Genomic DNA, 24,270 nt, shown 5'->3' with positions numbered 1-24,270 from the left:
TTCGTGATGACAGGATGTGCATGAAATGTAAAAATGTGAATATGTGATAAATACCCAAATAATGGGAGCCTGAACACGACAGATCATTTAGATCGTAGTAAAGAAGTCAGTTTACGTATATAAGAAAGGTAATAGAGACGGTAAGCTAAATATGCACAAACTTTTTCTAAGTATGGTAGCAGTAGTTGCACAGCACAATGTCTCACAAGGCAGTTCACTTGGATATTCAGTAATGTGGTGATGTGGCTCGATGTGAATATGAAATTGAAGAAAGTACCTTGAACAATAAAGCTTTCCTCTGACAGTGCTGTGCTGTCTACTTAATTATGAGTACTTAATTACATTGCAGGGGTCCTTCCTGCCCTGTAGCCCCTTAATGGGATGGGGATCTATCATTTAAATCCCTTTATGTAGAAAATGGTGAAACAAAAATTGTATGGTGTTGTGAAGAGGTCTGGTTTTCTTCCTGCAGGTATTTTCCCAGAAGCTGACAAGGACAGTGTAATCCAGATTGCAAACATGGTGGTCCGCCAAGGCAACAAAGACCCATTCATCCGTAATGTGTTTACCTTGAACACGTGTGCTCCAATTGCTGGCTGTAATGTGCTCTGTTTTAAAAGGGAACAGGAAATGCTACAGGTATGTACAGAGCAGAGAAAATTGAGTGTTCGTTGATACTTTGACTTTGCAGCTGAAATGCTTGACACAGCTCAGAATCCTTCACAATTAATTTGGATGATGAAAACTCTGTGGAACACCATGGCTGGGAAATAATTTCAGAAGCTGCTTTTGTTGAGCACTGGTGGTGCCTTGAAAGGTGTGCACAGTCAGTAGTGTAACAAATAAGAAGACTAAAACCCCAGAATAGGTATTGCAGTCGCCTGGCCGCGGGTCCCATAGAGTTGATGTTTCCAAAATTTCGGACGCCGTGCAGTCCCGTCGCTTGATATTTCACACTCTGCTTGCCCAACCAGCGAATATCTCTCTTGGGGTGACGGAAAATATTGGTGTACCGTAATTCGAAATTCATATCAAAGGAAATAAACCAACTAAAATATTGAGGCAAAAAAATAGGCAATTTTCCATTCCATTCCATTGAGGTAAAAAAATAGACAATGATTTTTCATTCATTTTCCATTCGTCTTAGTAGAAGAGGTCTGTCGTAACGCTTTTGAGCCTTCGTTTTTGGCAACCAGCTTGATTCAAAAGGCCCAGCACATGCTGTCTCCCCACGAGTCGCGCGACGGCGCTGTGAAGCGACCTTCACCTAAAGCACGCATGCGTTAGGTGTAGCCGAATCGCAGACTTGATGACGGCAGTGCCTGTGTCAGTGTACAGTGACGAAATGTCGCTTTTGGAAATAGAGGCTGATGTTATCAGGCAGAACAGGAAGCACGTTAGCAAAGCACCGACAAAATTTTCCAGCCTACTAGTGCTTAGTAAAGCTTACTTTGAAGCGAAATTCGTTTTTTCGGACTACTCGATTATTCTGACTTTTGCGCAATCCATGCAGAGTCCGACAAACCGGACGGCGACTGTATAGAGACCAAAACTGACTCTGAATGACTCTTTATTTCTTTCTTTTATTTTTGCATTTTTTGCATTTTGCAAGTATACAGTAGAATCTCAATAATACGAATCTTATGGGGCAGCGGAAAAAATTTGTATAATCCGAAATTCGTATTGAACGAATTAAACAAAAATAAAAATTGAGGCAAGAAAATAGACAGTGACTGTTCATTCTCCGTTACTGCCAGTGAAAGATGTCGGTTGTAACGCTCTTGTGTCTCCGTTGATCAAATTTGCGAGATGATTCAAAAGACCCAGCACGAGCTTTCCATCCACCCTCGAGTATGTGACAGTGTTGTAAAGCGAGCTTCTCCTAAAGTACGCAGGTGTTAGGTGAAGCCGACTTGCGGAATGGTGACACCTAATGTTGCCAGAAGTTGTCCCGATATGTTCTCTCCACGTGTTCTAGCCGCTGTTTTCTGCCAGAGCGATGCCACCCAGCTTCGCGGTTTACTGTTCCGTCAAAGGTCAAAAAGAGATAAGGTGATAAGGTTAGGGGAAGAGCAATCCCTTCGATCTTATCTCCTCCACTACTACCAAAGGGAAAGTCATTGCTTGCGCTGCGCATGCAAGCGAGTTCATGGTAAGGATCGCCCTCCCTTTTTGAAAGAAGGAGCAGGGTGACTCGCGCGCTCTTGCGTCACGGGAGAACGACATCTGTCGCATCCTCAGCTTGTTCGTATCATCTGTAACGGCAAGATAACGCGTTCGTATCATCCGAACTCTTAATACATGGGAAGAATGGCATTCCGGCCGGGACCGGAAAATAATTCGTATCACCCCGAAATTCGTATCATCCGTGATCCTATCATCGAGATTCTACTGTAAATTTTTGAAAATGGTGTGCAGGTGTAACAAATAAAACGACCAGATCCCCAGAATAGGTATTATAGCGACCAGTCTATACTTCTGAGGAGTAACTTTTGAAACTTGGGCAAAGTCATTTCAAGCACACGAAGAACATTTCCACCAATTTTCATCGAAATTGGGCCAGAAATAGGATTAGTCTCTAATCCAATGCCCCCCTTAAACAAGAAGGTTGAACAACATTGAAGCTTGTCTAATTCTGATATATGGAGAAAAATGTGTTCTGCTATATGTCAGTTCTGCTTTAGGTCAGTGTCATATAATGTTACAGTAGAATCTCGATGATACGAATCTCACGGGTTTGCGGAAAAAATTCGTATCATCCGAAATTCGAATCAAACGAATTAAACCAAAATAAAAATTGAGGCAAGAAAATATACAGTGACTGTTCATTTTCCGTTACTGTCAGTGAAAGAGGTCGGTCGTAACGCTTTTGTGTCTCCGTTTTTGGCCAATGCTGCCCAAATACGCGAGATGATTCAGAAGACCCAGCACGTGCTTTCCACCCGCGAGTCGCGCGACAGTGCTCTAAAGCGAGCTTCTCCTAAAGCACGCAGGCGTTAGGTGAAGCCGACTTGCGGAATGGTGACGCATAATGTTGCCACAAGTTGTCCCGATATGTTCCTTCCACGTGTTCCGGTCGTTGTTTTCCGCCAGAGCGATGTCACACAGCTTCACGGTTTATTGTTGCGAGGGGGGTAAAAAGGTCAAAACAGAGATAAGGTTCCCGGCCTCGTGCAATCCCTTTGATCTTATCTACTCCACCACCACCAAAAGGAAAGTCATTGCTTGCATTGCGCTACATGATGTAAGGGCGTTCATGGTGAGGATCGTCCTCCCTTTTCGAAAGAAGGAGCAGCATGACTCCCGTGCTCTCGCCTCACAAGGGAACGACCTCTGTCGCATGCCGCATTCGTATCACCCGAAAAGGCAAGATAACGCGTTCGTATCATCCGAACTCGAATACATGGGAAGAATAGGCATTCCGGCCGGGACTGGAAAAGAATTCGTATCATCCCGAAATTCGTATCATCCCTGATCGTATCATCGAGATTCTACTGTAACACTTTTGCTACTCATGAAATCTGCAAATATTTTGTGATGATGATGATATGGACATGATTATGTACAGAAATGGGCAGACTTTGTTCGTGAAGTGGACCCGGACATCGTAACTGGGTACAACATCCAGAACTTCGATTTTCCGTACCTGATCAACCGTGCCAAGCGCCTGTCTGTGGCATCGTTCCCATTCTTGGGACGTATTCGAGACTCTCGTACTCTCGTTAAGGACTCCGTGCTCCAGTCGAAGCAGATGGGCCGACGTGAGAACAAAATTATCACCATGGAGGGACGAGTGCAGTTTGACCTACTGCTGGTCAGTATGACGTAATTTATAAATTGATGCGTTGACAAATTTTTAGGATGTGGTGGATGACGTTGAACCACATCTGTTAGAACTGGAGGTGTGTGAATATTGGAAAACTTCAAATACGAGTAGAATATTTGCAATATTGGATTCGTATTCATATTTGAAAATTTCATATTCAAAGTTTTCGAATATTCAAGTAAGTTTGAATATCCGATTTTTTTCGAATATCATTGCAGCTTTTTCTCAACGCTGTCGTGGGCTGAGCGCTAGAATTCGTACGTTGCGGTAACAGCAACAAACAAGTATAGCAGAGCAGCTGCAAAGCGATGCGCGGAGCTTTTGAAGTAGGCTCACCTGCGAATGCTGTCGCTACATATTCGGTAACTGAAACCGAAACTAGTACGCAGTTGTGTGCAGCTGCCATTTAAAGTCTGCCCAAGCCCAACGCGAAACAGTGGTGCGCATGCATCGTCAGCACAGTCGCGACTTTAGTGGATTGCCAATGAACTCCAAACATACGTGTTAGGCCTACAGTTTGGTGACATTCCAGTTAGATATTGAAATGCTGTTGGCATTGAGCTGAACACTGCTGTTCCCAGTGCCACTGCATGCACAGCCAAAACCCACGTCTCTAAAGCGTTTTTTTTTTTTTTTGTCAGTTGATTTCTGGTAGTCAACGATATAGCATGTTGTGTTCGATAACGATGTTGTGTCGGGTGTTCCGCAGGGTACTGTTTTAGGTCCTATATTGTTTATAAGTTATATCAGTGACCTTTCAAATGACATTTGCTCTAATATTAGACTCTATACAGATGATGTTGTACTCTATAGGGAAATTAGTGATCAAAATGACAGTTTAATATTGCAGTCTGATTTAGATCATATTGTGGACTGGTGCAGGAAGTGGCAAATGGAGATTAACACGTCCAAGAGCAAGCATACGACCATATCTAAAAGCAACCGTCACTCGATTAATCGGTACTTCCTGTAAAATTGTTGCGTCGAACGAGTAAGCTGCTACAAATACTTAGGAATCTACTTCTCCGATGACATGTCATGGAATTTCCATATTGATCACATATGCGGAAAAGCCTTACGAACCCTTGGCCTTCTAAGGTGTAAGCTACACTTGGCATCTCCCGAAATTAAGTTACCTAATCGCGTACGAAACACTTCTTCGTCCGAAATTAGAGTACTCATCCATGATTTGGAGCCCATTCCAGAAGTACATGATTGGAAAACTAGAAAGTATACAGAATAAGTCTATATGATTTATCTTTAATATCCATGATAATTCTACAAGCATAAAGGCGTTAAAACAGCAAGGTAACATTGCACTTCTTGAGAATAGACACTTAATCAAATGTTAGTCATTCTTGCATAAATTATTCCACATAGAGTTCGCATATTTAAGGCCGGCATGCTTTATCTCTGGCCGTGTTGATCATGTTTTTAAACTTCAGTCGACATTTGGACCTACCGAATATTTTCTCAATTCTCCTCTACAGTGTGGTACTGTATACATGAGTGGAATAGCTTACCTTCTCATATTGTTTAGTGCTCAAATATAGGTTATGGGCGCAATTCTTACCCCCCTGATGTAATGCCTCTTCTGAGGCGCTTCAGGTAAATAAATGAAATAAAATGAAATATGGTAGAAACATAGTCACGTGCGATGACGGCGATAATCGAAGAGTGAGACGTGACGATATTTCGACATAGTTTCTTCAGCTCCGGCACTGTGCGACCCTATGTTAAAAGTGCTAACATGGACAACAATAGCGCTGCAATGTCATTTGAAACTGCACTATCTCTTGTTACAGAAGATACGTAGCAAGATGCATATAGCCCAAAGCCTGACCAGCTGAGCGATTTTGCTCGCAAGTTTTTTTTTTAGGCGCGCGCGCAGATGTTTGCTGTGGAATGAAAGAAGGGCTGAACACGAATGTGTGCGGAAACAATCATGAGTGATGAGCACAGTCGTACAACATCATCGAGGATTGCAGTTTTACTGCGCTAATGAATCACGCTGTTCCAAACTATGCATTACCGTCAGGAGGGATGGTCTCACGCGTGAGAGCACAGTGAAACCGTGCAGTTTCTTGCCTACACGACAAATGTGGAAGGCATTGTCAGTGCAAGAAGAGAGCACTTGCCACCTTCAATTTCCTTCTGAGATGTGCTCATCACTAAACCATTCCACATTCTGGACGTATGTCATTGCCCTTTACTTCCATTCTGTCTGTTTTACTAGCACTTACAATGTCCACACAGGTGCTCAATGTTCATGAAAGATTTTTGAAATGCAAGCTGTTTTTACGGTTTTCAGCTTGCCTCATGAGAACAGCACATTGTTTCATTGTAAAAATAATTTTGCTGTACATGTGCATATAGGCTTGTATGTCCTATGCTAAGTCAACACATTAATACACATTCCCTATTAGCACTTGGGGTATTTTTCTAATGGTCAGCAGAATACAAGTGACCATGCTCGTGGCTTCGGGGCTTAATTGTTACTTTTAGAAGCCTTTATCCTACGATGTGATATTCAATATTCGAAGGACTATTTTGCAGATATTCGTATTCGAAAATTTCAATATTTGCACACCTCTAGTTAGAACACATGTTAAGGCAATGTTTCTCATAACGAATGAATGTATGAATACGAAAGCGTTCATGGTGCAATGCAAAGATTTGTGGAAACATCTGAAAGTTCTTGACAAACAGCTCACAGCATATAAATAGTAGCCTTTCAATAATTGATGTGCCCCTGTGAGTTCTACATGATCAGTGCCGCTCCAATAAGGCTGTCAATATTACTGATTGAAGAATTACTAGTGCTATAGATTCTTTTACAGTGCTATCCCGTTAATTCAAAATCTCTTAATTTGAACTTTCTGATTGCGTATTTCAGTAGCAGGAAAGTGCCCGGTAGTTTGCACCTATGAATATGCGTAATGGTTTATTTGAACGAGATTAGTCAGTGGCACCCGACTATGCCCCTGGAAGCACACAGGCGCTCGCCATCCGGCGCTCTGCGGGTGTGTCAAGGACATGTTTGCTTATTTAGTGTACCTATTACTTGTGACACCATAGGGTCTGAGGTTTTTGGGAAATATTTTTTGCCAAATTTGGGGGTAAAAAGCATAAAAACAGCACCATTCAATTCGGGTGAATTCAGCTGAAAGTTCTGGAATGATATGATACTGGTAAAAATCTGGTTTAAAAGGCTTGTTATACGGTCGAACCTCGTTACAACGAGCTCGGATGCTACGAATTTTCGCTTATTACGAAGTTTTATTTCAGTTTGGTTGGTGGCGCTTTGTTTCTATGGGAATCTCTTTTTTTTTACAATGAGTCCAACTTCGCAAGGTTCCTCGAAATTTTGGTTACAACGGAGTGACTTAGCATCCCCTCCCCAAAGAAATCATGGTGCGATAAGCAACGAACAAAGCTGCTTCTCCCGAAGCTCTTCGGGGAATTAGGAGATATAAGTTTCTAGGTGAAGAGAGGGGCGAAAGTGGGCGAGTGCGAGGCAACAACTCCATTGGCTGCCCGTTCCAGCCATTTCAGCTTCGCCCTCAGTTACCGGTTAGCTGACCCTCACCCTCAGTTTGTTGACATTTCGACCTCTTCGCATGCGTTCTGTTTCCACCGTCTCGACGACCTCCTACTTCTGTTTGCCTTCACATCGTGTCTCCGAGCTTGGTGATGTCGAGGAACAGGAAAACCCTATCCTTGAACATGAAGTTGGACATTTTCTGAGAAGTTGGCAGTGGAAAATGGAAGGAGGACGTTGCAGAGGAGTACAGAATTCCTTCAAACACCCTTTTAACGATCCTCAAAGCCCGTGAGAACATCGATAACAGTTACACCGCGCAAGCAGTGGCAAGCAGTATGAAAAGGTCGTGGAAGTGTTGGAATGCTAGGACCACCTTCACATGGACGGTGTGGAGGCGTTTGAACGTCGACATTGTCGCATTCGACAATTTTATGTCGGGAGACAACGGCCTCATGGTGGCTCCCGAACTGATGGGCAGCGAGATCGTTGCCAAGGTCAGCGGGGCTGCCGCTGAAACCACAGAGACAGACGAGACGCCAAGTGATGACCAGGAAGATGAAGATGACAGCAATCTGCAATTCTGCTTACTTTGTCTCCTGACTCCCATCTTTTCAGAACTATTTAAGTTGCTTGGTACTGGGCGTTGTTTTGGTCTTGGAACTGCTGAAAGCCTTGCGCACCACATTCTTTTTTCGATGATTGCACAACATGTGTGCACCAGAATCTGTCGACCACTGACATTCGCAGGCAAATGCTTGAGGTCAACGAATGTGGCAACATTGGCATTTCTCTTGGTTGTCCGCAGTTTGTTTCTTCACCGCGTGTACAAGGCCACAGCATGCACGAGGCGTTTTGACGCTGGAGAAACATCCGTGAGTTTCTGCCTCTCGGCTGCAGTGTAGCCTCCATCCGTCTCCCTCTCTCCTGTTACTGCAGTCATGTGCCGTGGTTCTGTGCTGCGTGGGAGAGATCGGGTTTTACCTGAATCACTGAATGTGCGATTCGGCGGGTAAATTCGGGGGAAGAATCGGGGAAAACCAGAAAACCTCAGACCGTACTTATAAATAATCGGAAAGTCGTACCGTCGAAAAGTTGGAATCCTACTTGTAAAGGAGACACATGTGCCAGAGGAAGAGGAGCAAAGAACAAATCTCCATAATTGGGTATGCACAGAATGATGTTGCTTATTTGAGGTCAGTAAAGCAAGTATGCCTCGCTGTTTTAAGGGGATCAAGCAAGATCTTTCCTGTTGATACGCAGATAACAAAAAGGCATGGATGAAGGCCAGTGTCTTTCGGAATTTGGTCTGCGATGCTTGTGTTCGTGGAGAGTACGATTGGGTGGATTGTATGGAAACACATATAACAATGAAAAAATGGCTAAGTAGTAGTAAATTGTAAAGGGGCACATTATTTCATTCCCAACATCACCCCAGATGATGAGATGAAAACCCCAGTCATCATCTCGTAATAAAGTTGTTGTTGTTGCTTGGCAAAGTAGAAAACGAGCTGGTGGAGTTGTTGCATAATGTAAAACTCTGACACTAGAGAACACGAAGGGACAGACACAACACAGAGTCTTTTCTTGAGACTTCGTGTTGTGTCTGTCCCTTCGTGTTCTCTGGTCTTGGGGTTTTACATTATACGTACAATAGATTACTTTTTGTCCTGAGGTGTTTTGATGCTTGCCTGTAAATAAATACCTTTGAATATGAATGAACCTCTTATATTTGCAGCATCGCGTGACCACAAACATGTGGCAAGGCCTAGCAAGCCATGACATGTCTCTAATTCATTCAGAGCGACTCCCTTTAGTTCCACTTAATTCGAGCAAATTTTTGGTCCCCTTAAAGTACGAAATAACTGGATTGCACTGTACTTGTAGTAGTTCAGTAGTATGAAAACTGTTGGTAATATCAATACCCTGTGCACGGACAAATTTGGGGAAGGATCAGGGAAAATAATGGGGGAATCTAGGGACTGGTGTTCTAGGACGCACAGTATGTATCCAGATGTTGTGCATTGGGATGGTTCAGTATGTAAAAGAATGCCATTTAAATACTTGCAGGCTCTGGTTCGTGACTACAAGCTGAGATCTTACACATTGAACGCTGTAAGTTACCACTTTCTACAAGAACAAAAGGAAGATGTGCAGCATAGCATCATTACTGACCTCCAGGTAAATCAACTTTTGCCTACATGCTTCATGGTGTAGCAACACATTCAGATTGTCTGCAACGAGCCAATAACTTCCAGAATGGCACAGACCAGACACGACGCCGTCTAGCAGTATACTGTCTCAAAGATGCCATGCTACCTCTTCGCCTCCTCGATAAACTTATGTGCATCATCAACTACATGGAGATGGCACGTGTGACTGGTGTACCACTTACTTACCTTCTTACCCGAGGGCAGCAGATCAAGGTGGTTTCCCAGTTGCTTCGCAAGGTAATTGCCTAAAGTAATATTTGGCTCTGTAGCGTTGCACATGTACCTATATGTATAAAGTATCGATATGTATGTATGGGTGGATGTAGTATATGAGAACACGAAGGCCAAAGAAAATGGTACTGTTGAGCCTGTTTATGACTATGTTGACAGGAATATAAAATATGATAACGTGGCTAACGTCGAACCGTATCAACCGGAACCAATCAGTGGACAAGATTCCAAGTCACGCAACCCGAGATTGGTTCTGATAGGCACGATAACCTTATCAACGGTATATTAAAACTCACTAAGGGTGTCCCAACCAATATGCAGACATATGAAGACAATGGTCATATTTATGTTTATATAGGGGTGTGCAAATATTCGAGTTCTCAGATTCAAATCGAATGTTGATCAGTCGAAGTATTCAATCCTAATATTTGACTTTTCCCCGAATATGAATCACACCACCCCCGAAAGCGGGCTTTACCTGATGCTTCCCTGCTTGAGGTGAAGCCTGCTTTACGAAATTGCTGGTGCTGCAGGACCAACACAGGTGGACCGTTGTTGTTTAACTTAAGACAGCTTCAGCCCAATTTAATTGGGTATACTTCGCCTGAGGAAGGGGCAGCATCCCACCCACATGCACTTTAGTGGTGCTGGTGAGGAATTTTTAATTGATGTCTGGGAGGGTGCCTTAAAGGCCTATACAGTCATCGTCCGATTTTTCGGACTCTGTGGGGATCGCGCAAAAGTCCGAATAATCGAGGAGTCAAAAAAACTAATTTCGCTTCAAAATAAACTTTACTAAGCACAAGTTGGAAAAATTTGTCAATGCTTTCCTAGCATGCTTCCAGCTCTGCCTGATAACATCAGCTTCTATTTCCTGAAGCGATATTTTGTCACTGTTCACTGACAGAGGTACCGCCGTCACCAAGCCCGCAAGTCGGCTTCACCTATTGCATGCGTGCTTTAGGTGAAGCTCGCTTTACAGAGTTGTCACGTGACTCGCGCTCTTGGCCAAAAACGAAGAGCAAAAGCGCAATGAGCAAAATGAACAATCATTGCCTATTTTTTTGCCTGAATATTTTAGTTGGTTGATGTCTTTTTATACGAATTTCGGATGATACAAATATTTTCCGTCATCCCAAGAGAGAAATTCGCTGGCTGGGCAAACAGAGTCCGAAATATCGAGTGACGGGGCTGCACGGTGTCCGAAACTTTGGATGTTTTGGATGTTCTTATACATCAACTCTGAGACTCGCAGCCGCTGCACGAACAAGTTCAAATAATCGAGCATGTCCGAAAATTGGGGTTCGGGGTTCGAAAAATCGGTCGGCGACTGTAACATATTCCCTTCAATATCATCAACAAAGAGTGTCTTAAAGGCATCCTTTACATTTAAAATTTCAGCAACGCAACTTCCCCAGACGCGACTCATACACACTCCAGCAAAGAAGCTAAAGGACGTCCATGGCAAAGCTGACGGAGGACTCCAATTTGTTTGTTTCACAAGTGACCTGTTGATGTTCACAGCCTCATCTATGTGACATGCCACCGCCTGGCAACATATTTTGAAATCAAGCTAGTGGGCATTCCTATAGACGTTTCAGTGAAGGCAATTTATCCAGCTGAAAATCGGATTTCACCCTAAAGAGGCAACCTTCAATTTGGGGTGCAAATTCGAGGAAGAAACAGGTTAAACCCTAAAACTTCAAGCTCTAGTTGAATACATTATTACAACGTATAATGAAAATTCCTGCACAAAGTTAACTCATCAGGTGACACATATAATAAATATGCTGTGTTCGAATTCTTATGTGCCACAGTGTGCACCATAGTTGCACCCTTACTGCTAGGTAATCGAACACACACACTTAAAGCAATTATGTTAGTGCCACATGGGCAGCGCCAGCAAAAGCTTTGTGACAGTTTACAAACTTATATTTGTAGCAGCCTGACGTAGAACTCCGATGCATCACCCATTTTTGGATTGCAGATGGTATGCAGAAGAGTGTGTTGGCTGCTTTGAAATTATCTGTTTATAGGTGCGACACCTAGCACCTGTAGCAGAAAGTGCATAGTGCACACCATGCAGTCTACATCGCAACCGACTTCATGACGTGCGCCTTCATTGATGTCTCCCAGGGTATTCAAATGAGGCTTTAAGATGCCGACACTTCCAGCGTGCAGTATACAGAGACGCACCTCATACCATCCGAATGTGCCTGTGGTTTCCCTAATAACACGTGCCAAGATTTTAAAAAAGGTGGAGCACACTATGCAGATGAAGTCAACTGAATGTTACATATTAGCAGTAGTGCACCATAGCCACCAGTTTTTTTTTTTGTTGTTGTTGTTGTTGCTGTGCCTAATTAATTAGATAACACTAATAGCACAAGGCCCTTTTTATGCACCTCCTAGTGGGCACGAAGTATTTTAGAGCATTTATTACCAGCTCCTGTGGCATAGTGGTTAGGATGATCGCTTTCCACGCCAAGACTGGGGGGGGGGGGGGGGGTGACACGGGCTTTCCCTGGGTTTTCTGAAGACTTTCCAGACGAATGTCGGCACACTTCCCCCTGAAGTCTGCCCAGGACGCATACTAACCCTGCTGTCCCCCGCTCCTTCCTGCTGTCCTCTCTCCATCTGTCCACGTCTGTATGCCGCTCATAGCCACAGCTGCTTCGCGGCGCTAACACAGAATTAAAAAAAGAAAAAGAGCATTTATTAGAGCTGCGCGAATAGCAAAATTTCTATTGGGAATAGCATAAGAATATTTCACTTGCACTGCAAATCGAACCAGAATAATCTCTTCAGAAAAGGCCCAATTCGAATAATTTGGAATACCTCGTGGTGAAATATCTTGTGGTGTTGTGCTCATTCCATGATCTGCCCCATACTTGTGAGCCTTTTCATCCAGCATAACATATCATGAGAGAAGGGGCCCTCTGTTGTGTGTGGTAGACTGCATTAGTGGGATGAACTGCATTGAGAGTTAAACCTAATTCACACTGCTGCGTTTATGGTTGTGCTTGCGTGTTGCATCCGCTGACAGCGAATCATTGGAACGGAGCATCCTTCAGGATGGGACGAAGGTGCATGTGAGACGTTGGTACGCAGCTGTAAATGCTGGTATGTGAATCAGCCTTTAGTCAACATGTTCCATGTAGCCTGCTTTGTGTCCATCTCGTCATTTTTGATCAAAGTTCATAAACCCAATAACCCCGGGAGGCCCATTATTTCAGGAATAAACACACCGACAGAGAATTTATCCTTAGTTGCTGACCACTGCATCAAACACATCCCACCCCTTCTCCCATCCTTTGTCAAAGACACAAACGATTTTCTTTCCAAAATTAACGCTGTCCATGACCATTTCAGTAACCATGCTGACATTTTGTTGGCAACAATGGATGTCGTTTCGCTATACACTAATATTCCTAATGACGAGGGTCTCTCTGCTGTTGAACAGTTCCTTAATTCTCACCCTTCCGATATTCTTCCCATGCCCGCTATCATCCCCCTTTTAGAACTAGTTCTTGGCTGTAATAACTTCGTATTCAACGATCAACACTTCGTCCAAATTCATGGCGCTGCCATGGGCTCCCGGGTCTCACCTAATTATGCCAATTTATTCATGGGTCGTTTTGAAAACTTAGCCCTTAATTCTTTCCCCCTTAAGCCACTCATATATCTCAGGTTCATCGACGACATTTCTGTCCTCTGGTCTGGTGATGAGGCATCTTTGCAGTCATTTTTTGATCACTTCAATTCTCTGCATAGCAAAATTAAATTTACCTGTAACTATTCAAGGTCATCCATCAACTTCCTTGATGTGACAGTGTCATGTAAATCTGGTAGGCTGACCACTGAACTCTACAAGAAACCAACGGACAAGCGCCAATATCTCCACTATGAAAGCTATCATACTAATCACCAGAAAAGGAGTATTCCATATGGTCAGTTCTTGCGCCTGAAACGAATCTGCTCAGATCAGACTGATTTTGTAAAACATGCTCAGCAAATGGTATCTGATTTCCAAAAAAGAAATTACCCACTTGAACTCATTCATGACTCTGTTGCCAAATCATCTAGCCTATCCAGGGAGTCCTTATTCACCCCGAAACGCAAAGAAGACTTAAGTAATGTAGTTTTATCCACTACATATCATAAATCACTTGTCAATACCAATTCCATTCTTAGACGCCACCTCAATATATTACATGCTGACGAGCAATTAAAGGAAGTTTTTCCGACTCCCCCATTAGTAGCATTCCGTAGATCCAAAAATTTGCGCGACATCCTCACGTCATCATGCATCATGAAGCGCTCTCCGGGTTGTTATCCCTGTGGTAGTGCACGGTGCCAGACCTGTAAATTTATCGTGCCGTCCACCATTGCCCGTAGTACTTTGGGTGACTTCTGTTTGAAAATTCGTCATTCACTCCACTGTAATTCACCCAGTATTTGTTACTTGATATTCTGCTGCAAGTGCAATTCACAATACATCGGTGAAACCTCCAACACAATGAGAAAAAGATTTTACGGCCACAAATTTGATATCCTAAATGCCCGCCAAACTCCTGTCGCCATTCATTTCAATCAAACCTAATCACGATTTTGAAACTGATTTGAAAATTATATTGTTAGAATCTGGGTTCCGCACCGACATCAAACGTAAGAATAGGGAGTCCTACTTAATTTCGCAATTCAAGTGTCTCACACCAAATGGTCTGAATCTTAGTCCTGGCTCGCTATATCCGCTTATGTAAATTTAATAGTTATATATCCATATTTATTTGTGCACAATTCTTGAATCTTCGCTTCAGTCATCGTCTGGCACTCCGTTAGATAATCCGTAACCTTCCCCTTTGTCCATTCTGGGCCACTCGTTTCCCATACTCCTAACCCCCCCTTCCGCGAAACTGGGTTGGCGAGCCTTTTTGTTCACAATAACACCTTTTACTGTTCTTAAACGGTTAGAGGTCACTTATTCGTCTGCCCAGCTATTCATTGTACACAGACATGTGGCACCATATCTCCTTCCCCTTCCCTTTCTTTGTGCAGCAGTATGTTTAGTCGTGTATATGGCTATACTATATATACTTGTGTGTGTCACCACTTCACTTTGTACCTGAGGAAGCGTGGACCTCCACGCGAAAGCTTGTACTAATTAAACTTAAACAAAAATCTTCAGTGTCGGTTTCTGTATTTTGTTTATGTGATCTACAGGACTTGACTCCCCTCTTCGTATACGCTTCTATGTTTACATTGTGAATTTCCTGTACTCTTTTTAGAAACTGCACATATTTCCATCTGTTACTGAGCATAACTCTGAAAGTTGGGAGTACATTTACTGGAACATACAGTGCCCAGAGTACAGTGTTGACCAAGAGCTCACAGAAGTTGTAAACTTGGAATATTGTTAACAGTGTAAGGCGGACTTCACCTAACACTCCAGTGTAACGAGGTGATGCCGACTTGCAGAATGGAGCCGTACCCAAAAGAACAATGGCGGTGACGTGAAGTGGCTTCAGCTAACCCTTGGATGTAATGAGGTGAAGCTCACTTGCAGAATGGCGATAGTGATGCCTGCTCTAGTACTATTGGAAAAATATTCGAACATTCCGAATACCGCAAAATAGGTTGCAAATAGCATTCGAATAGCATCATACATTCGATTCGTATTCGAAATTTAGAATATTCGCACGGCTCTAAGTCATTTGCGTTATTAAGCTACGCTTCGCAATTGTGTTTCTTGCAATGTAGATGCAGAAACGTTATCTTCAAAATGGCAGATGTCTCAATCAAACGTTTCAGGCACATCTTCCGCAGATTTCTGAAAAAGAAACAGAAAAAAGTAAAGTGATCTTATAGTTGGTGAGGTACTATGTTGCATTGAAAGCTCAGAAAAGTTTCTTTTTTCACAGGCTGCTGAACAGGACTTGGTGATGCCAACAGTGCACCAAGAAACTGGTGATGATTATACAGGAGCGACAGTCATTGAACCTGTAAAAGGCTTTTATAGCATCCCCATTACAACACTGGATTTCTCTTCTCTGTATCCATCCATTATGATGGCTCACAATCTATGCTATACAACACTGCTGGATCCTCGACATAAAGACAAGTTGGATGCCGATGACTTCATTAGGACCCCCTCTGGGGATTATTTTGTTAAGTCCAGGTTAAGGAGGGGTCTCCTGCCAGAAATTCTAGAGGATCTACTATCGGCAAGGAAAAAGTGAGTGTTCTCTGTGTCATGTTTATTTATGGGGTTGCGCCATCAATGTTTTTCACTATCTCTTTGTGGGCTTTGACTGACAGTCTGTACAGATAGCTAGCAAAAACACTGTGGCTTCCCGCTTTTGCTAATCTGCCAAACGACCAGGTGCATGTACAATACGGAAGCCAATCAACCCTGTACATAATTTTTATTCTTTGAAGAAAAAGCCAGTGCGTTTCGTTTACGCAATGGAAAACGTTGGCAGAACATTTTCTGAGAGGGCCTCTAGTGCTGCCCCTTGGTTGATTTTCGTTTCGTTCAAAACCTGTGAAACTTTCGGCACAGACTGACGGTGCACAATGGCTCAAGTCAGCGGAACTTGCACCTCCCGCATTTCCATGAACCACGTAAATGTGGCTTTTTTTACCTTGTCGTAAACGGCAAGCTTGTGCCACGTTCGTGTGGCGCTGGTTCCCGCAGCAGCAGCAGCGAGGATGCTATCCTTTCACTCCAGGATAACGAATTTGCTGGAATGCCAAATCTGGCTGCAATGTCCTTCTTTTCGCTGTGAGCAACAGCTTTGATAACATCGACTTTTGCGTCCATAGCGAGGGCCTTGCATTTCTGCACGTGGTAGCAGATCTGGACTCCATGATGTCATGAAGCGAAAGTGGTGAGAGGAAGCCAGTGGGGGAGACGGACATGGAAAAAAAGGGCAAGAAAGCTTGAGCCATTGCTCCCTTTCCTTCCTCCGTCTTCCGATCTCGCTGGCGGGTATGCCGTGTTGCCCTAGCCACTGGCAGTAGCACTTCCGATGCTTTTGTTCCCAGGGCATTTGCACGAAATTCTTCGTTGCAAGGAAAGCTCAGAGAGAACAACTTCACCTATGGATCACTCTTATGCATGGCATTCAATGGAAGCAAAACGTGGGCGCTAGAAAACTTTGTTACATCGAGAACTTCACCATATGGAGAGTTTGCTACATGGAGGTTTGATTGTATAACTATAATTCACGGTGCGACATATAACTGAAATATAGGTCACACTTTTTCAAATATTCACCAGAAAAGTCTATCGTTGTCTCATATAATGTCTCATGAATCTTGCAACAATGGGAGGCTGGCTCCACAGTCTTCTAACTCCGCTTTGATGTTGCCCAATGCGCTTGTCGCTTGAGCTGTCTTCCCTTGTTGCCTTTTGTGCCGCACACTACACCAGATTTATTGTTCAGGTAATAAGGCTTGCTTGGGGATATGAGAACCTTTGGTTTTCATTTCTTTCCAGTTCGTAACTTACGGGGGTTAACCCATATTTAGGGCCTGACTTTTTAGGGTTAAACCCGTATCCACCCGATATTTACCCCCCGAACGAAATCTGTAAAATTCGGGTTTAACCCGAATCTACCCGAAAACATCCAGGTCGCATGGCACACTCATAAGCGTGCATTAAAATAAAGTTTGATAACATTGCTAAACATTAGTTCCATGTTAAGACAAATTTTTATTAAACAAAAAAAAAATCACCCGAATACACCCGAATTCGTGACTGCAGAATATGCCGTAATGGGATTTAACCCGAATACACCCGAATTTTCGAATGAAAAATATCACCCGATATTTACCCCCCGAATTTGGCCAAAAATAAAACCCGAAAAAGTCAGGCCCTACCCATATTCCGTTTTACAGTGTAGATGCTCCTAAAGGGATTGTGACACTTTCAGAGATGTGGTTCTTTACATCATGCATGCATTGCACTACACTCCAGAGCACTGAGCAAGAAAGAATTATTCTTATATGCGTCATACTTTGCGAGATATAAGTAGGGCCTGACTTTTTAGGGTTAAACCCGTATCCGCCCGATATTTACCCTCTGAACGAAATCTGTAAAATTTGGGGTTTAACCCGAATCTACCCGAAAACATCCGGGTCTCGTGGCACACTCATAAGCGTGCATTAAAATAAAGTTTGATAACATTGCTAAACATTAGTTCCATGTTAAGACAAATTTTTATTAAACAAAAGAAAATCACCCGAATACACCCGAATTCCTGACAACAGAATATACCGTAACGTAATTTAACCCGAATACATCCGAATTTTCAAATGAAGAACATCACCCGATATTTGCTCCTCGAATTTGGCCAAAAATTAAACCCAAAAAAGTCAGGCCCTAGATCTAAGCCGTCGAACACGCACCAGAGTAAAGCGCAGACATCTGAGGTTTCAGAGCTGTGACCACTAACATTTGTAGCTGTAAGCATGTGACTTCTATCGCGCTGCCTCACTGGAGGCGACATGCGCTGTGATGTCAGAGCGGGGTGAGTTTCGGTATTCGCTGTGGCAGTCTTCTATGCTTTTATTACCATCGTCGCTGCAAAACTTGGAATGCAGGTTCACATCAGGGAAAAGGAACCGTCTGTTACGTTTATCTGGGATAACATGGAATGATGTGTCGCAACCCCTCTAATAACTGCCTTTTTAGTTTTTGTGTGGTTTCCCTTTCCCTTCAAGCATGCCATAGATGCTTGAAATGCCCTCCTCTTGAGTAAAATGGTCAGCATGCTGCACAGTTCTGCTACACTGACTACATTGCGGCATCGTACACATCTATTACATTCTCAGTATTCTTCCATGTAGTCCTCACATCTCATTTTCTATGAGCTGTTCTCAGTAAAATTTATAGCCTCCGTTGCTGCTGCGCCATTAAAATACTAATCATCATGTTCTCAGTAAAAGCCATTACGTAGTACACTTTCTGTGTTCTCGAGGTGTGTGGCACAGTTGATGTTTAGCAGCTGCAAAAGAAAAGGGAGGAAACACATGCACTGCCTCATCATTGTGTAGCAGACAATCTTCACCCAATTGCTTCTTGTCTGAAGAGTTTATAGACATTGCAAGTTCTTGTTGACAGCTTTACAATGTCATCATCTTTGGAACTGTTTCTGCCAAAATGAAGAAATCTATATGAGCCTTCAGCGCATGTTTTATTGCTGTAACGCACCTCTAGGGTTTCGCGTGATAAAATTATAAAGTTCACGTATTAATGGGACTATGAAGAGATTCTCGAAAAATCTGTGTTCTCAGTGGAGAATGGGTCTGAAGGAGGACTTTTATCTGAAATATGTCAGGTTTTGGTCATGTTGCATTCAACGCGGGCACAGTTTACACACACAAGAAATAATGAGCGGCTGCCTGACACTCCTCCTAAAAGTAGCCTGATATACTTCATCATTTGCTCACTCTAAGGTTGCACCAAGCCAGTTCACCAGTGTGGAAGGTCACTTGCTTGTGACATTCCATCTAGTTGGTCTCACGCTGGCAGTGGTCAGGTCGCAGCATTCCCATTTTTTAGCCTTGGTTTTAGACAATATATTGTTCTAACCAATGTCAGGTTCATACTCCACATGGTAAACGTACTAGCAGCCAGGAATGCGTTATATGTGCTTAGAGATTTTCCTGATCTTTTCATGGTCCCATTAATATCGTTTGTGCTCTCAAATGCCATTGGAGATCGACAGTTTGTAGGGACAGATGCAGCTTGGTAAACTGCTTTGGTGCCTCGAGTCATGCTGGAAATGTGCCTTCAGAAAATAGAAGAATGCCATTCACCTTTAGATACCTGTGCACCCAATATAGTTAAATTGCCAATTCTTTAAACAAGTTACACTGCCATCTCTGCGCTGTGGCAGGAACATCCGAGGATCCTGTTCAGAGCCCTCTGTCCTTCCTGTCTTGTCCAGTTGTCACACAGTTGCCCCTGTGTTGCACACAGCAAACTGCTTAGTACTTAATGGTAGGCGAACTTCCCTGCAGACCGGTGCCATCCATAGTAATGAGACAAAAATACAAAGGCTGTGTGGGTTTGTTACCTTACTGCACTGCTCATCCCTCAACGAGCTAGGCTCCCGCCCCCTTTCTCTCACAAAATTGCTTGGTCCCTGGCCACATCCAGCACACCAACGCTCTGCCCTCAAGGCTCTCTTCACCTTTCTGGACACCACAGGTCTTCGATCCTTACTGTGAAGGGGGCTCATTATTTCATTCCCCGCATCACCACCAGCAATGGGGTAGAGTATCGCCCCCGGCGATGAAACTCCCCGGCCATCATCCCGTAATAAAGTTGTTGTTTGTTGCACTGCTCATTGTCCTAAAAGCAAGTTTCCATATTAACAAGATATAAATACACTGAAAAGTTTGATTCCCACAAAAATCGTCCTTATTTCGAGTCGTCCATATTAATGGGGTCCATATTAACGAAGCATGACTGTGAGGTGCACAACTTCATGCAGTACATGATACACAATCAGTATTTATGCCATGGTGATAGAGAGCCAATGTTTCTTTGCAATGCAGGGCCAAAGCAGATCTCAAGAGGGAAACTGACCCATTTCGGAAGAAAGTACTTGACGGGCGTCAGTTGGCTCTGAAGATTAGTGCTAACTCCGTTTATGGTTTCACCGGGGCCCAAGTTGGAAAGCTTCCTTGCCTGCCCATATCTCAGGTATGTACACTAGGATGCTTCCACTAAGGGGTGTTTCCTGAAGTAACATTGTATCTAGGAGCAAATCTGTAGCAAATCTAAAAGCTACAGATATTTTTTGGACTGAGCACAGGGGAGAGCAGATTCTGAAGCTGCACGAACATAGCATTCATGATGTCGCAGTGTACAGTAGTATAGTCACCAATCAATCTTTTCGGGCTTCTGGGAGCCATTCAATATGCTCCAAATTATTGAGCTGCCTGAATTTGCAGTCATGGCAAGAACCAATGTTTTCGTGCCAGAAGCTTTATTTCAAAGCAGCTTAGGAAACTGTCAACACATGAAGAAAGAGGGAAGTCACTGAAAAGGTTAGCCAGCTGCAGGACTTGAACCCCTGTCTTCTGGATTGCTGGTCGAAGGCTCTACCAATCCAGCTTAGCTAACACACCTCTCCAATGACTTCCGAGGTTGCATCGTCTGAACGGACAAACCACACCTACTCACTCACTCACTCATTCCACTTTCACTCTTACCTGTTTTCTCACTCACACACACATTCGTACGACAGGGCGACGCAAGCGGCATCTGTGTTCAAGCGGCGGCAAGCCATCGTTAAGGCCCCGGGTTTTCCGCGAATCTGCGATTCTGCAAAATATCGCGGAATCTGGAATTCATCGCGGAATCCTTCGTTTGGCAGGGAATTTCACGGAATTCCTTATTTTTAGGAGTGTGCTGATATTAGAGTTATTGAATTCAAATGAAATATCAGGCACTCGAAGTATTTCATTCGCGAATCAAATACCCAAATATTCGGATTTCCGAATATCCGTCTATTCGCAAAATACAAACGACACTTCCCGAAAGTGGGCTTCACCTGAAGCTTCCCTGCATGAGGTGAAGCCTGCTTTACGAAATTGCCCATGCTGCAGGACCAGCGCAGACAGATTGTAGTTTAGCTTAAGATAACGTTAGCCCAAGTTTATTGTGCATACTTCGCCCGAGGAAGGGGCGGCATCCCTCCCGTGTGCAGTTCAGCAGTGGCTGTGAGGGATTCTGATTTGATGTCCGAGCGTTTGCCGTTAAAGACTCTTAAATAGTGTCTACTGCCTAGAAACAAAAAGGGTGTAACTTCCACAGGGCATGTATTGTAAGCTCCTTCCTCTAAATTCCTATAAAGTTCCTATAAACTCTGTAGATGCTGAAAGACCTTTCAGCAGGCATAAAATGATTGCGGGTGACAGACCTTCGTCTTTGTCAGAGGAGAAATCAAAATATCATGTATGTAATGCTGGGGCACAACAGTGCTTTCAACCTGTAATTTTATAAAATATTTTTGTCCCCACATTATCCAAGAAAATTTCCCATTTCGCGGAAAATCTCTGAATTTACAAGCCAGTGCCGCAGAATTTTGAATTTGCCTCAGCAGAAAACCAGGGGCCTTAGCCGTCATGTTCAACATCGTGGAATGAGTGAGTGAATGGGTGTGGTTTGTCCGTTCAGATTACGCAATTTTTCAAGTCATTGGAGAGGTGTGTTAGCTTAGCTCAGTCAGTAGAACCCTGGACCGGCAATCCAGAAGATGTGGGTTCGAGTCCTACAGCTGGCTAACCTTTCCAGTGACTTCATTCTTTCTTTATTCATTGTTCTTTGGCACTTGAGGCTTTGTGGGTTAGTCCTTCCTTCCGTGTTCCAGCCTCAGAACATCAATTTCCATTGTGTCTACACATGTCTGCTTTGCCGCACAAACACAGGACAACGCATCACGCTGAAGTTCGTTAGCTTACCATAGTCACTGTACTTATTGACAACTACTATGGTGATTGTTGCAAGGATTGCCATAGTTGATGGGGAAGCGCCCACAATATCCTTGTCATCGCCACTTGTCCAAACATATATTTCATGCTGTAAATGTGAATGTATAAGGTCAGAGCAAAAAGTCCGTTGGCCATCTGTATGCCTGACCGACTGGAGATCTTCCAAATGACAAGCAGTAATGGATTGTGACCCCTGTTTAACTGGCATCTCTGCATTCCAGAGTGTGACAGCATTTGGTCGAATGATGATTGAACAGACAAAACAAGAAGTGGAAGCAAGGTATACAAAAGCCAATGGTTACCCTGCTGACTCCAAGGTCATCTATGGCGATACGGACTCCGTTATGATACAGTTTGGAGTCGACACTCTTCCAGAAGCCATGCGAATGGGCAAGGAAGCTGCAGAGTATGTCACTTCCAAGTTCATTCGGCCCATCAACCTGGAGTTTGAAAAGGTGACTGTTTGCTGTGTGTTCATTTTCTACGCTAGCCGAGACAATGTGAGAAAAGCACCATGATTTTTTAAAAAAAAGCTATCCTTTCTATGCTTCCTGCAAAAAATCTTAGAAGTATGCATGAAAGCAACTCTGTTATGCTTTGCCATGTATGAGTCAGTTTCCAGGTTATGAAAAACGTGTCTTCTGACATGTTTACCCAACATGTCAGAAGACACTTATTTACCCAACTCCAAACTGAATAGTAGCAGATGCTACCAAGAAGAGTACTTGTTTCCATCATAATGGCTAAGGCCCTTCTTTTTCTGCTGCGGCAATTCCTGAATTCCGCAGCAGGGAACTATGAATTCTGCATTTTTCGGCGGTAAAAGGCAAATTGCCCTAGTTCAGACGGAAAATAATCTCTGTTAGCTCTTAGTGTGGAGGGAACACGGTTACAACTTTTGTGACTTAGCATAACAAGATACCCCATTTCTTAGCGACAATCAATAGGGACACTCGGTTAGAACAGAATAGGAAAGACGAGGTCGCAAGAGTGGTTGCGACCTCGTCTTTCCTATTCTGTTCTAACCGAGTGTCCCTATTGATTGTCGCTAAGAAATGGAGTTCTACCAACCGGCCCTACTTTTTCTGTTGATAACAAGGTACATTGTACTTTCTTCTGAGAGGGAGTGACTTTTGTCGCTGTCAAATTGTACTTGCTAAGTGACCTCTCTGCATGTACAGAATTTACTGTCACACAGAGGTACCGTATTTTCACGAGTATTAGCCGCACCGCAGATAAGCCTCAGGACTCGTTTTTAGATACATTTTGAAAATGTTTTTGCAGATAAGCCGCACTCGCAGATAAGCCGCGGGTAATACGACGCGACTGCTTTGTGCGCTAAACCAGTGATGCACATACAAAATCAACAGAGACGCTCAACGCTCGTCAGCACCGTACTCCCTGCCAGCTGCCCTGTTCACGTACTTGTCCGCGAAGTCGACGACTTTTAGTTTGAAGCCGCTGTCGTGGCTGTGCCTCAGCGTTGGAGCCATGCCTCACCTCTAACTGCCGTGCCCGTGTCCACGAATGCTGCTGCTATAGTCAAATGAGAACTGACGCTTAGCTGACCACGTTTTATCCCGATGACAGGTGTATTGAACCCTTGGGTCTGCCGACAAAGGAGACCGTGGGGAAGGCCATAAGCCCTGTCCACATTCTGGTGTCGGCATCATGTATAACAAAGGAGGTCAGTTCTAGTGTTCTACTAAGATCGGATTGCGCCCTTGTTGGGTGTTTTTCGTGGATTGACGGGTTAGTCCACTCGAATGTGGAGTGGACCCGCCCCTGTTCGGTATTGTTCGTGCACTGGCAGGGCGGTCCTGTTCCGAAAAACATGAGGCACTGTCGGCCCTTTCGTTTAACCCGGGATATGGGGAAAGTACCAGGGAAAAATAGTCACCAGATAAGCCGCACCCACGGATAAGCCGCAGAGCGTCCGCGAAAAAAAT

At 43.7% G+C, this 24,270-nt stretch overlaps 1 protein-coding gene across 3 annotated transcripts in view; it reads left to right on the top strand.

The window, feature by feature from the left end:
* LOC135394249 (DNA polymerase delta catalytic subunit-like) overlaps positions 1–24,270 on the top strand; it is a 52,797-nt gene that overhangs the window by 10,119 nt on the left and 18,408 nt on the right. For all 3 annotated transcript variants that reach the window (XM_064624901.1, XM_064624904.1, XM_064624903.1), the window contains 7 exons: positions 473–639; positions 3,569–3,814; positions 9,438–9,548; positions 9,626–9,817; positions 15,733–16,046; positions 20,381–20,528; positions 22,543–22,776. In XM_064624901.1, the coding sequence (XP_064480971.1) occupies positions 473–639; positions 3,569–3,814; positions 9,438–9,548; positions 9,626–9,817; positions 15,733–16,046; positions 20,381–20,528; positions 22,543–22,776 (1,412 nt within the window). The remainder of the gene's footprint in view (positions 1–472; positions 640–3,568; positions 3,815–9,437; positions 9,549–9,625; positions 9,818–15,732; positions 16,047–20,380; positions 20,529–22,542; positions 22,777–24,270) is intronic.

Source organism: Ornithodoros turicata, chromosome 5 (assembly GCF_037126465.1).
Source record: "Ornithodoros turicata isolate Travis chromosome 5, ASM3712646v1, whole genome shotgun sequence".
Lineage (NCBI taxonomy): Eukaryota > Metazoa > Arthropoda > Arachnida > Ixodida > Argasidae > Ornithodoros > Ornithodoros turicata.
Note: the sequence above shows the minus strand (reverse complement) of the source record. Positions and strands in the feature narration are given on the sequence as shown.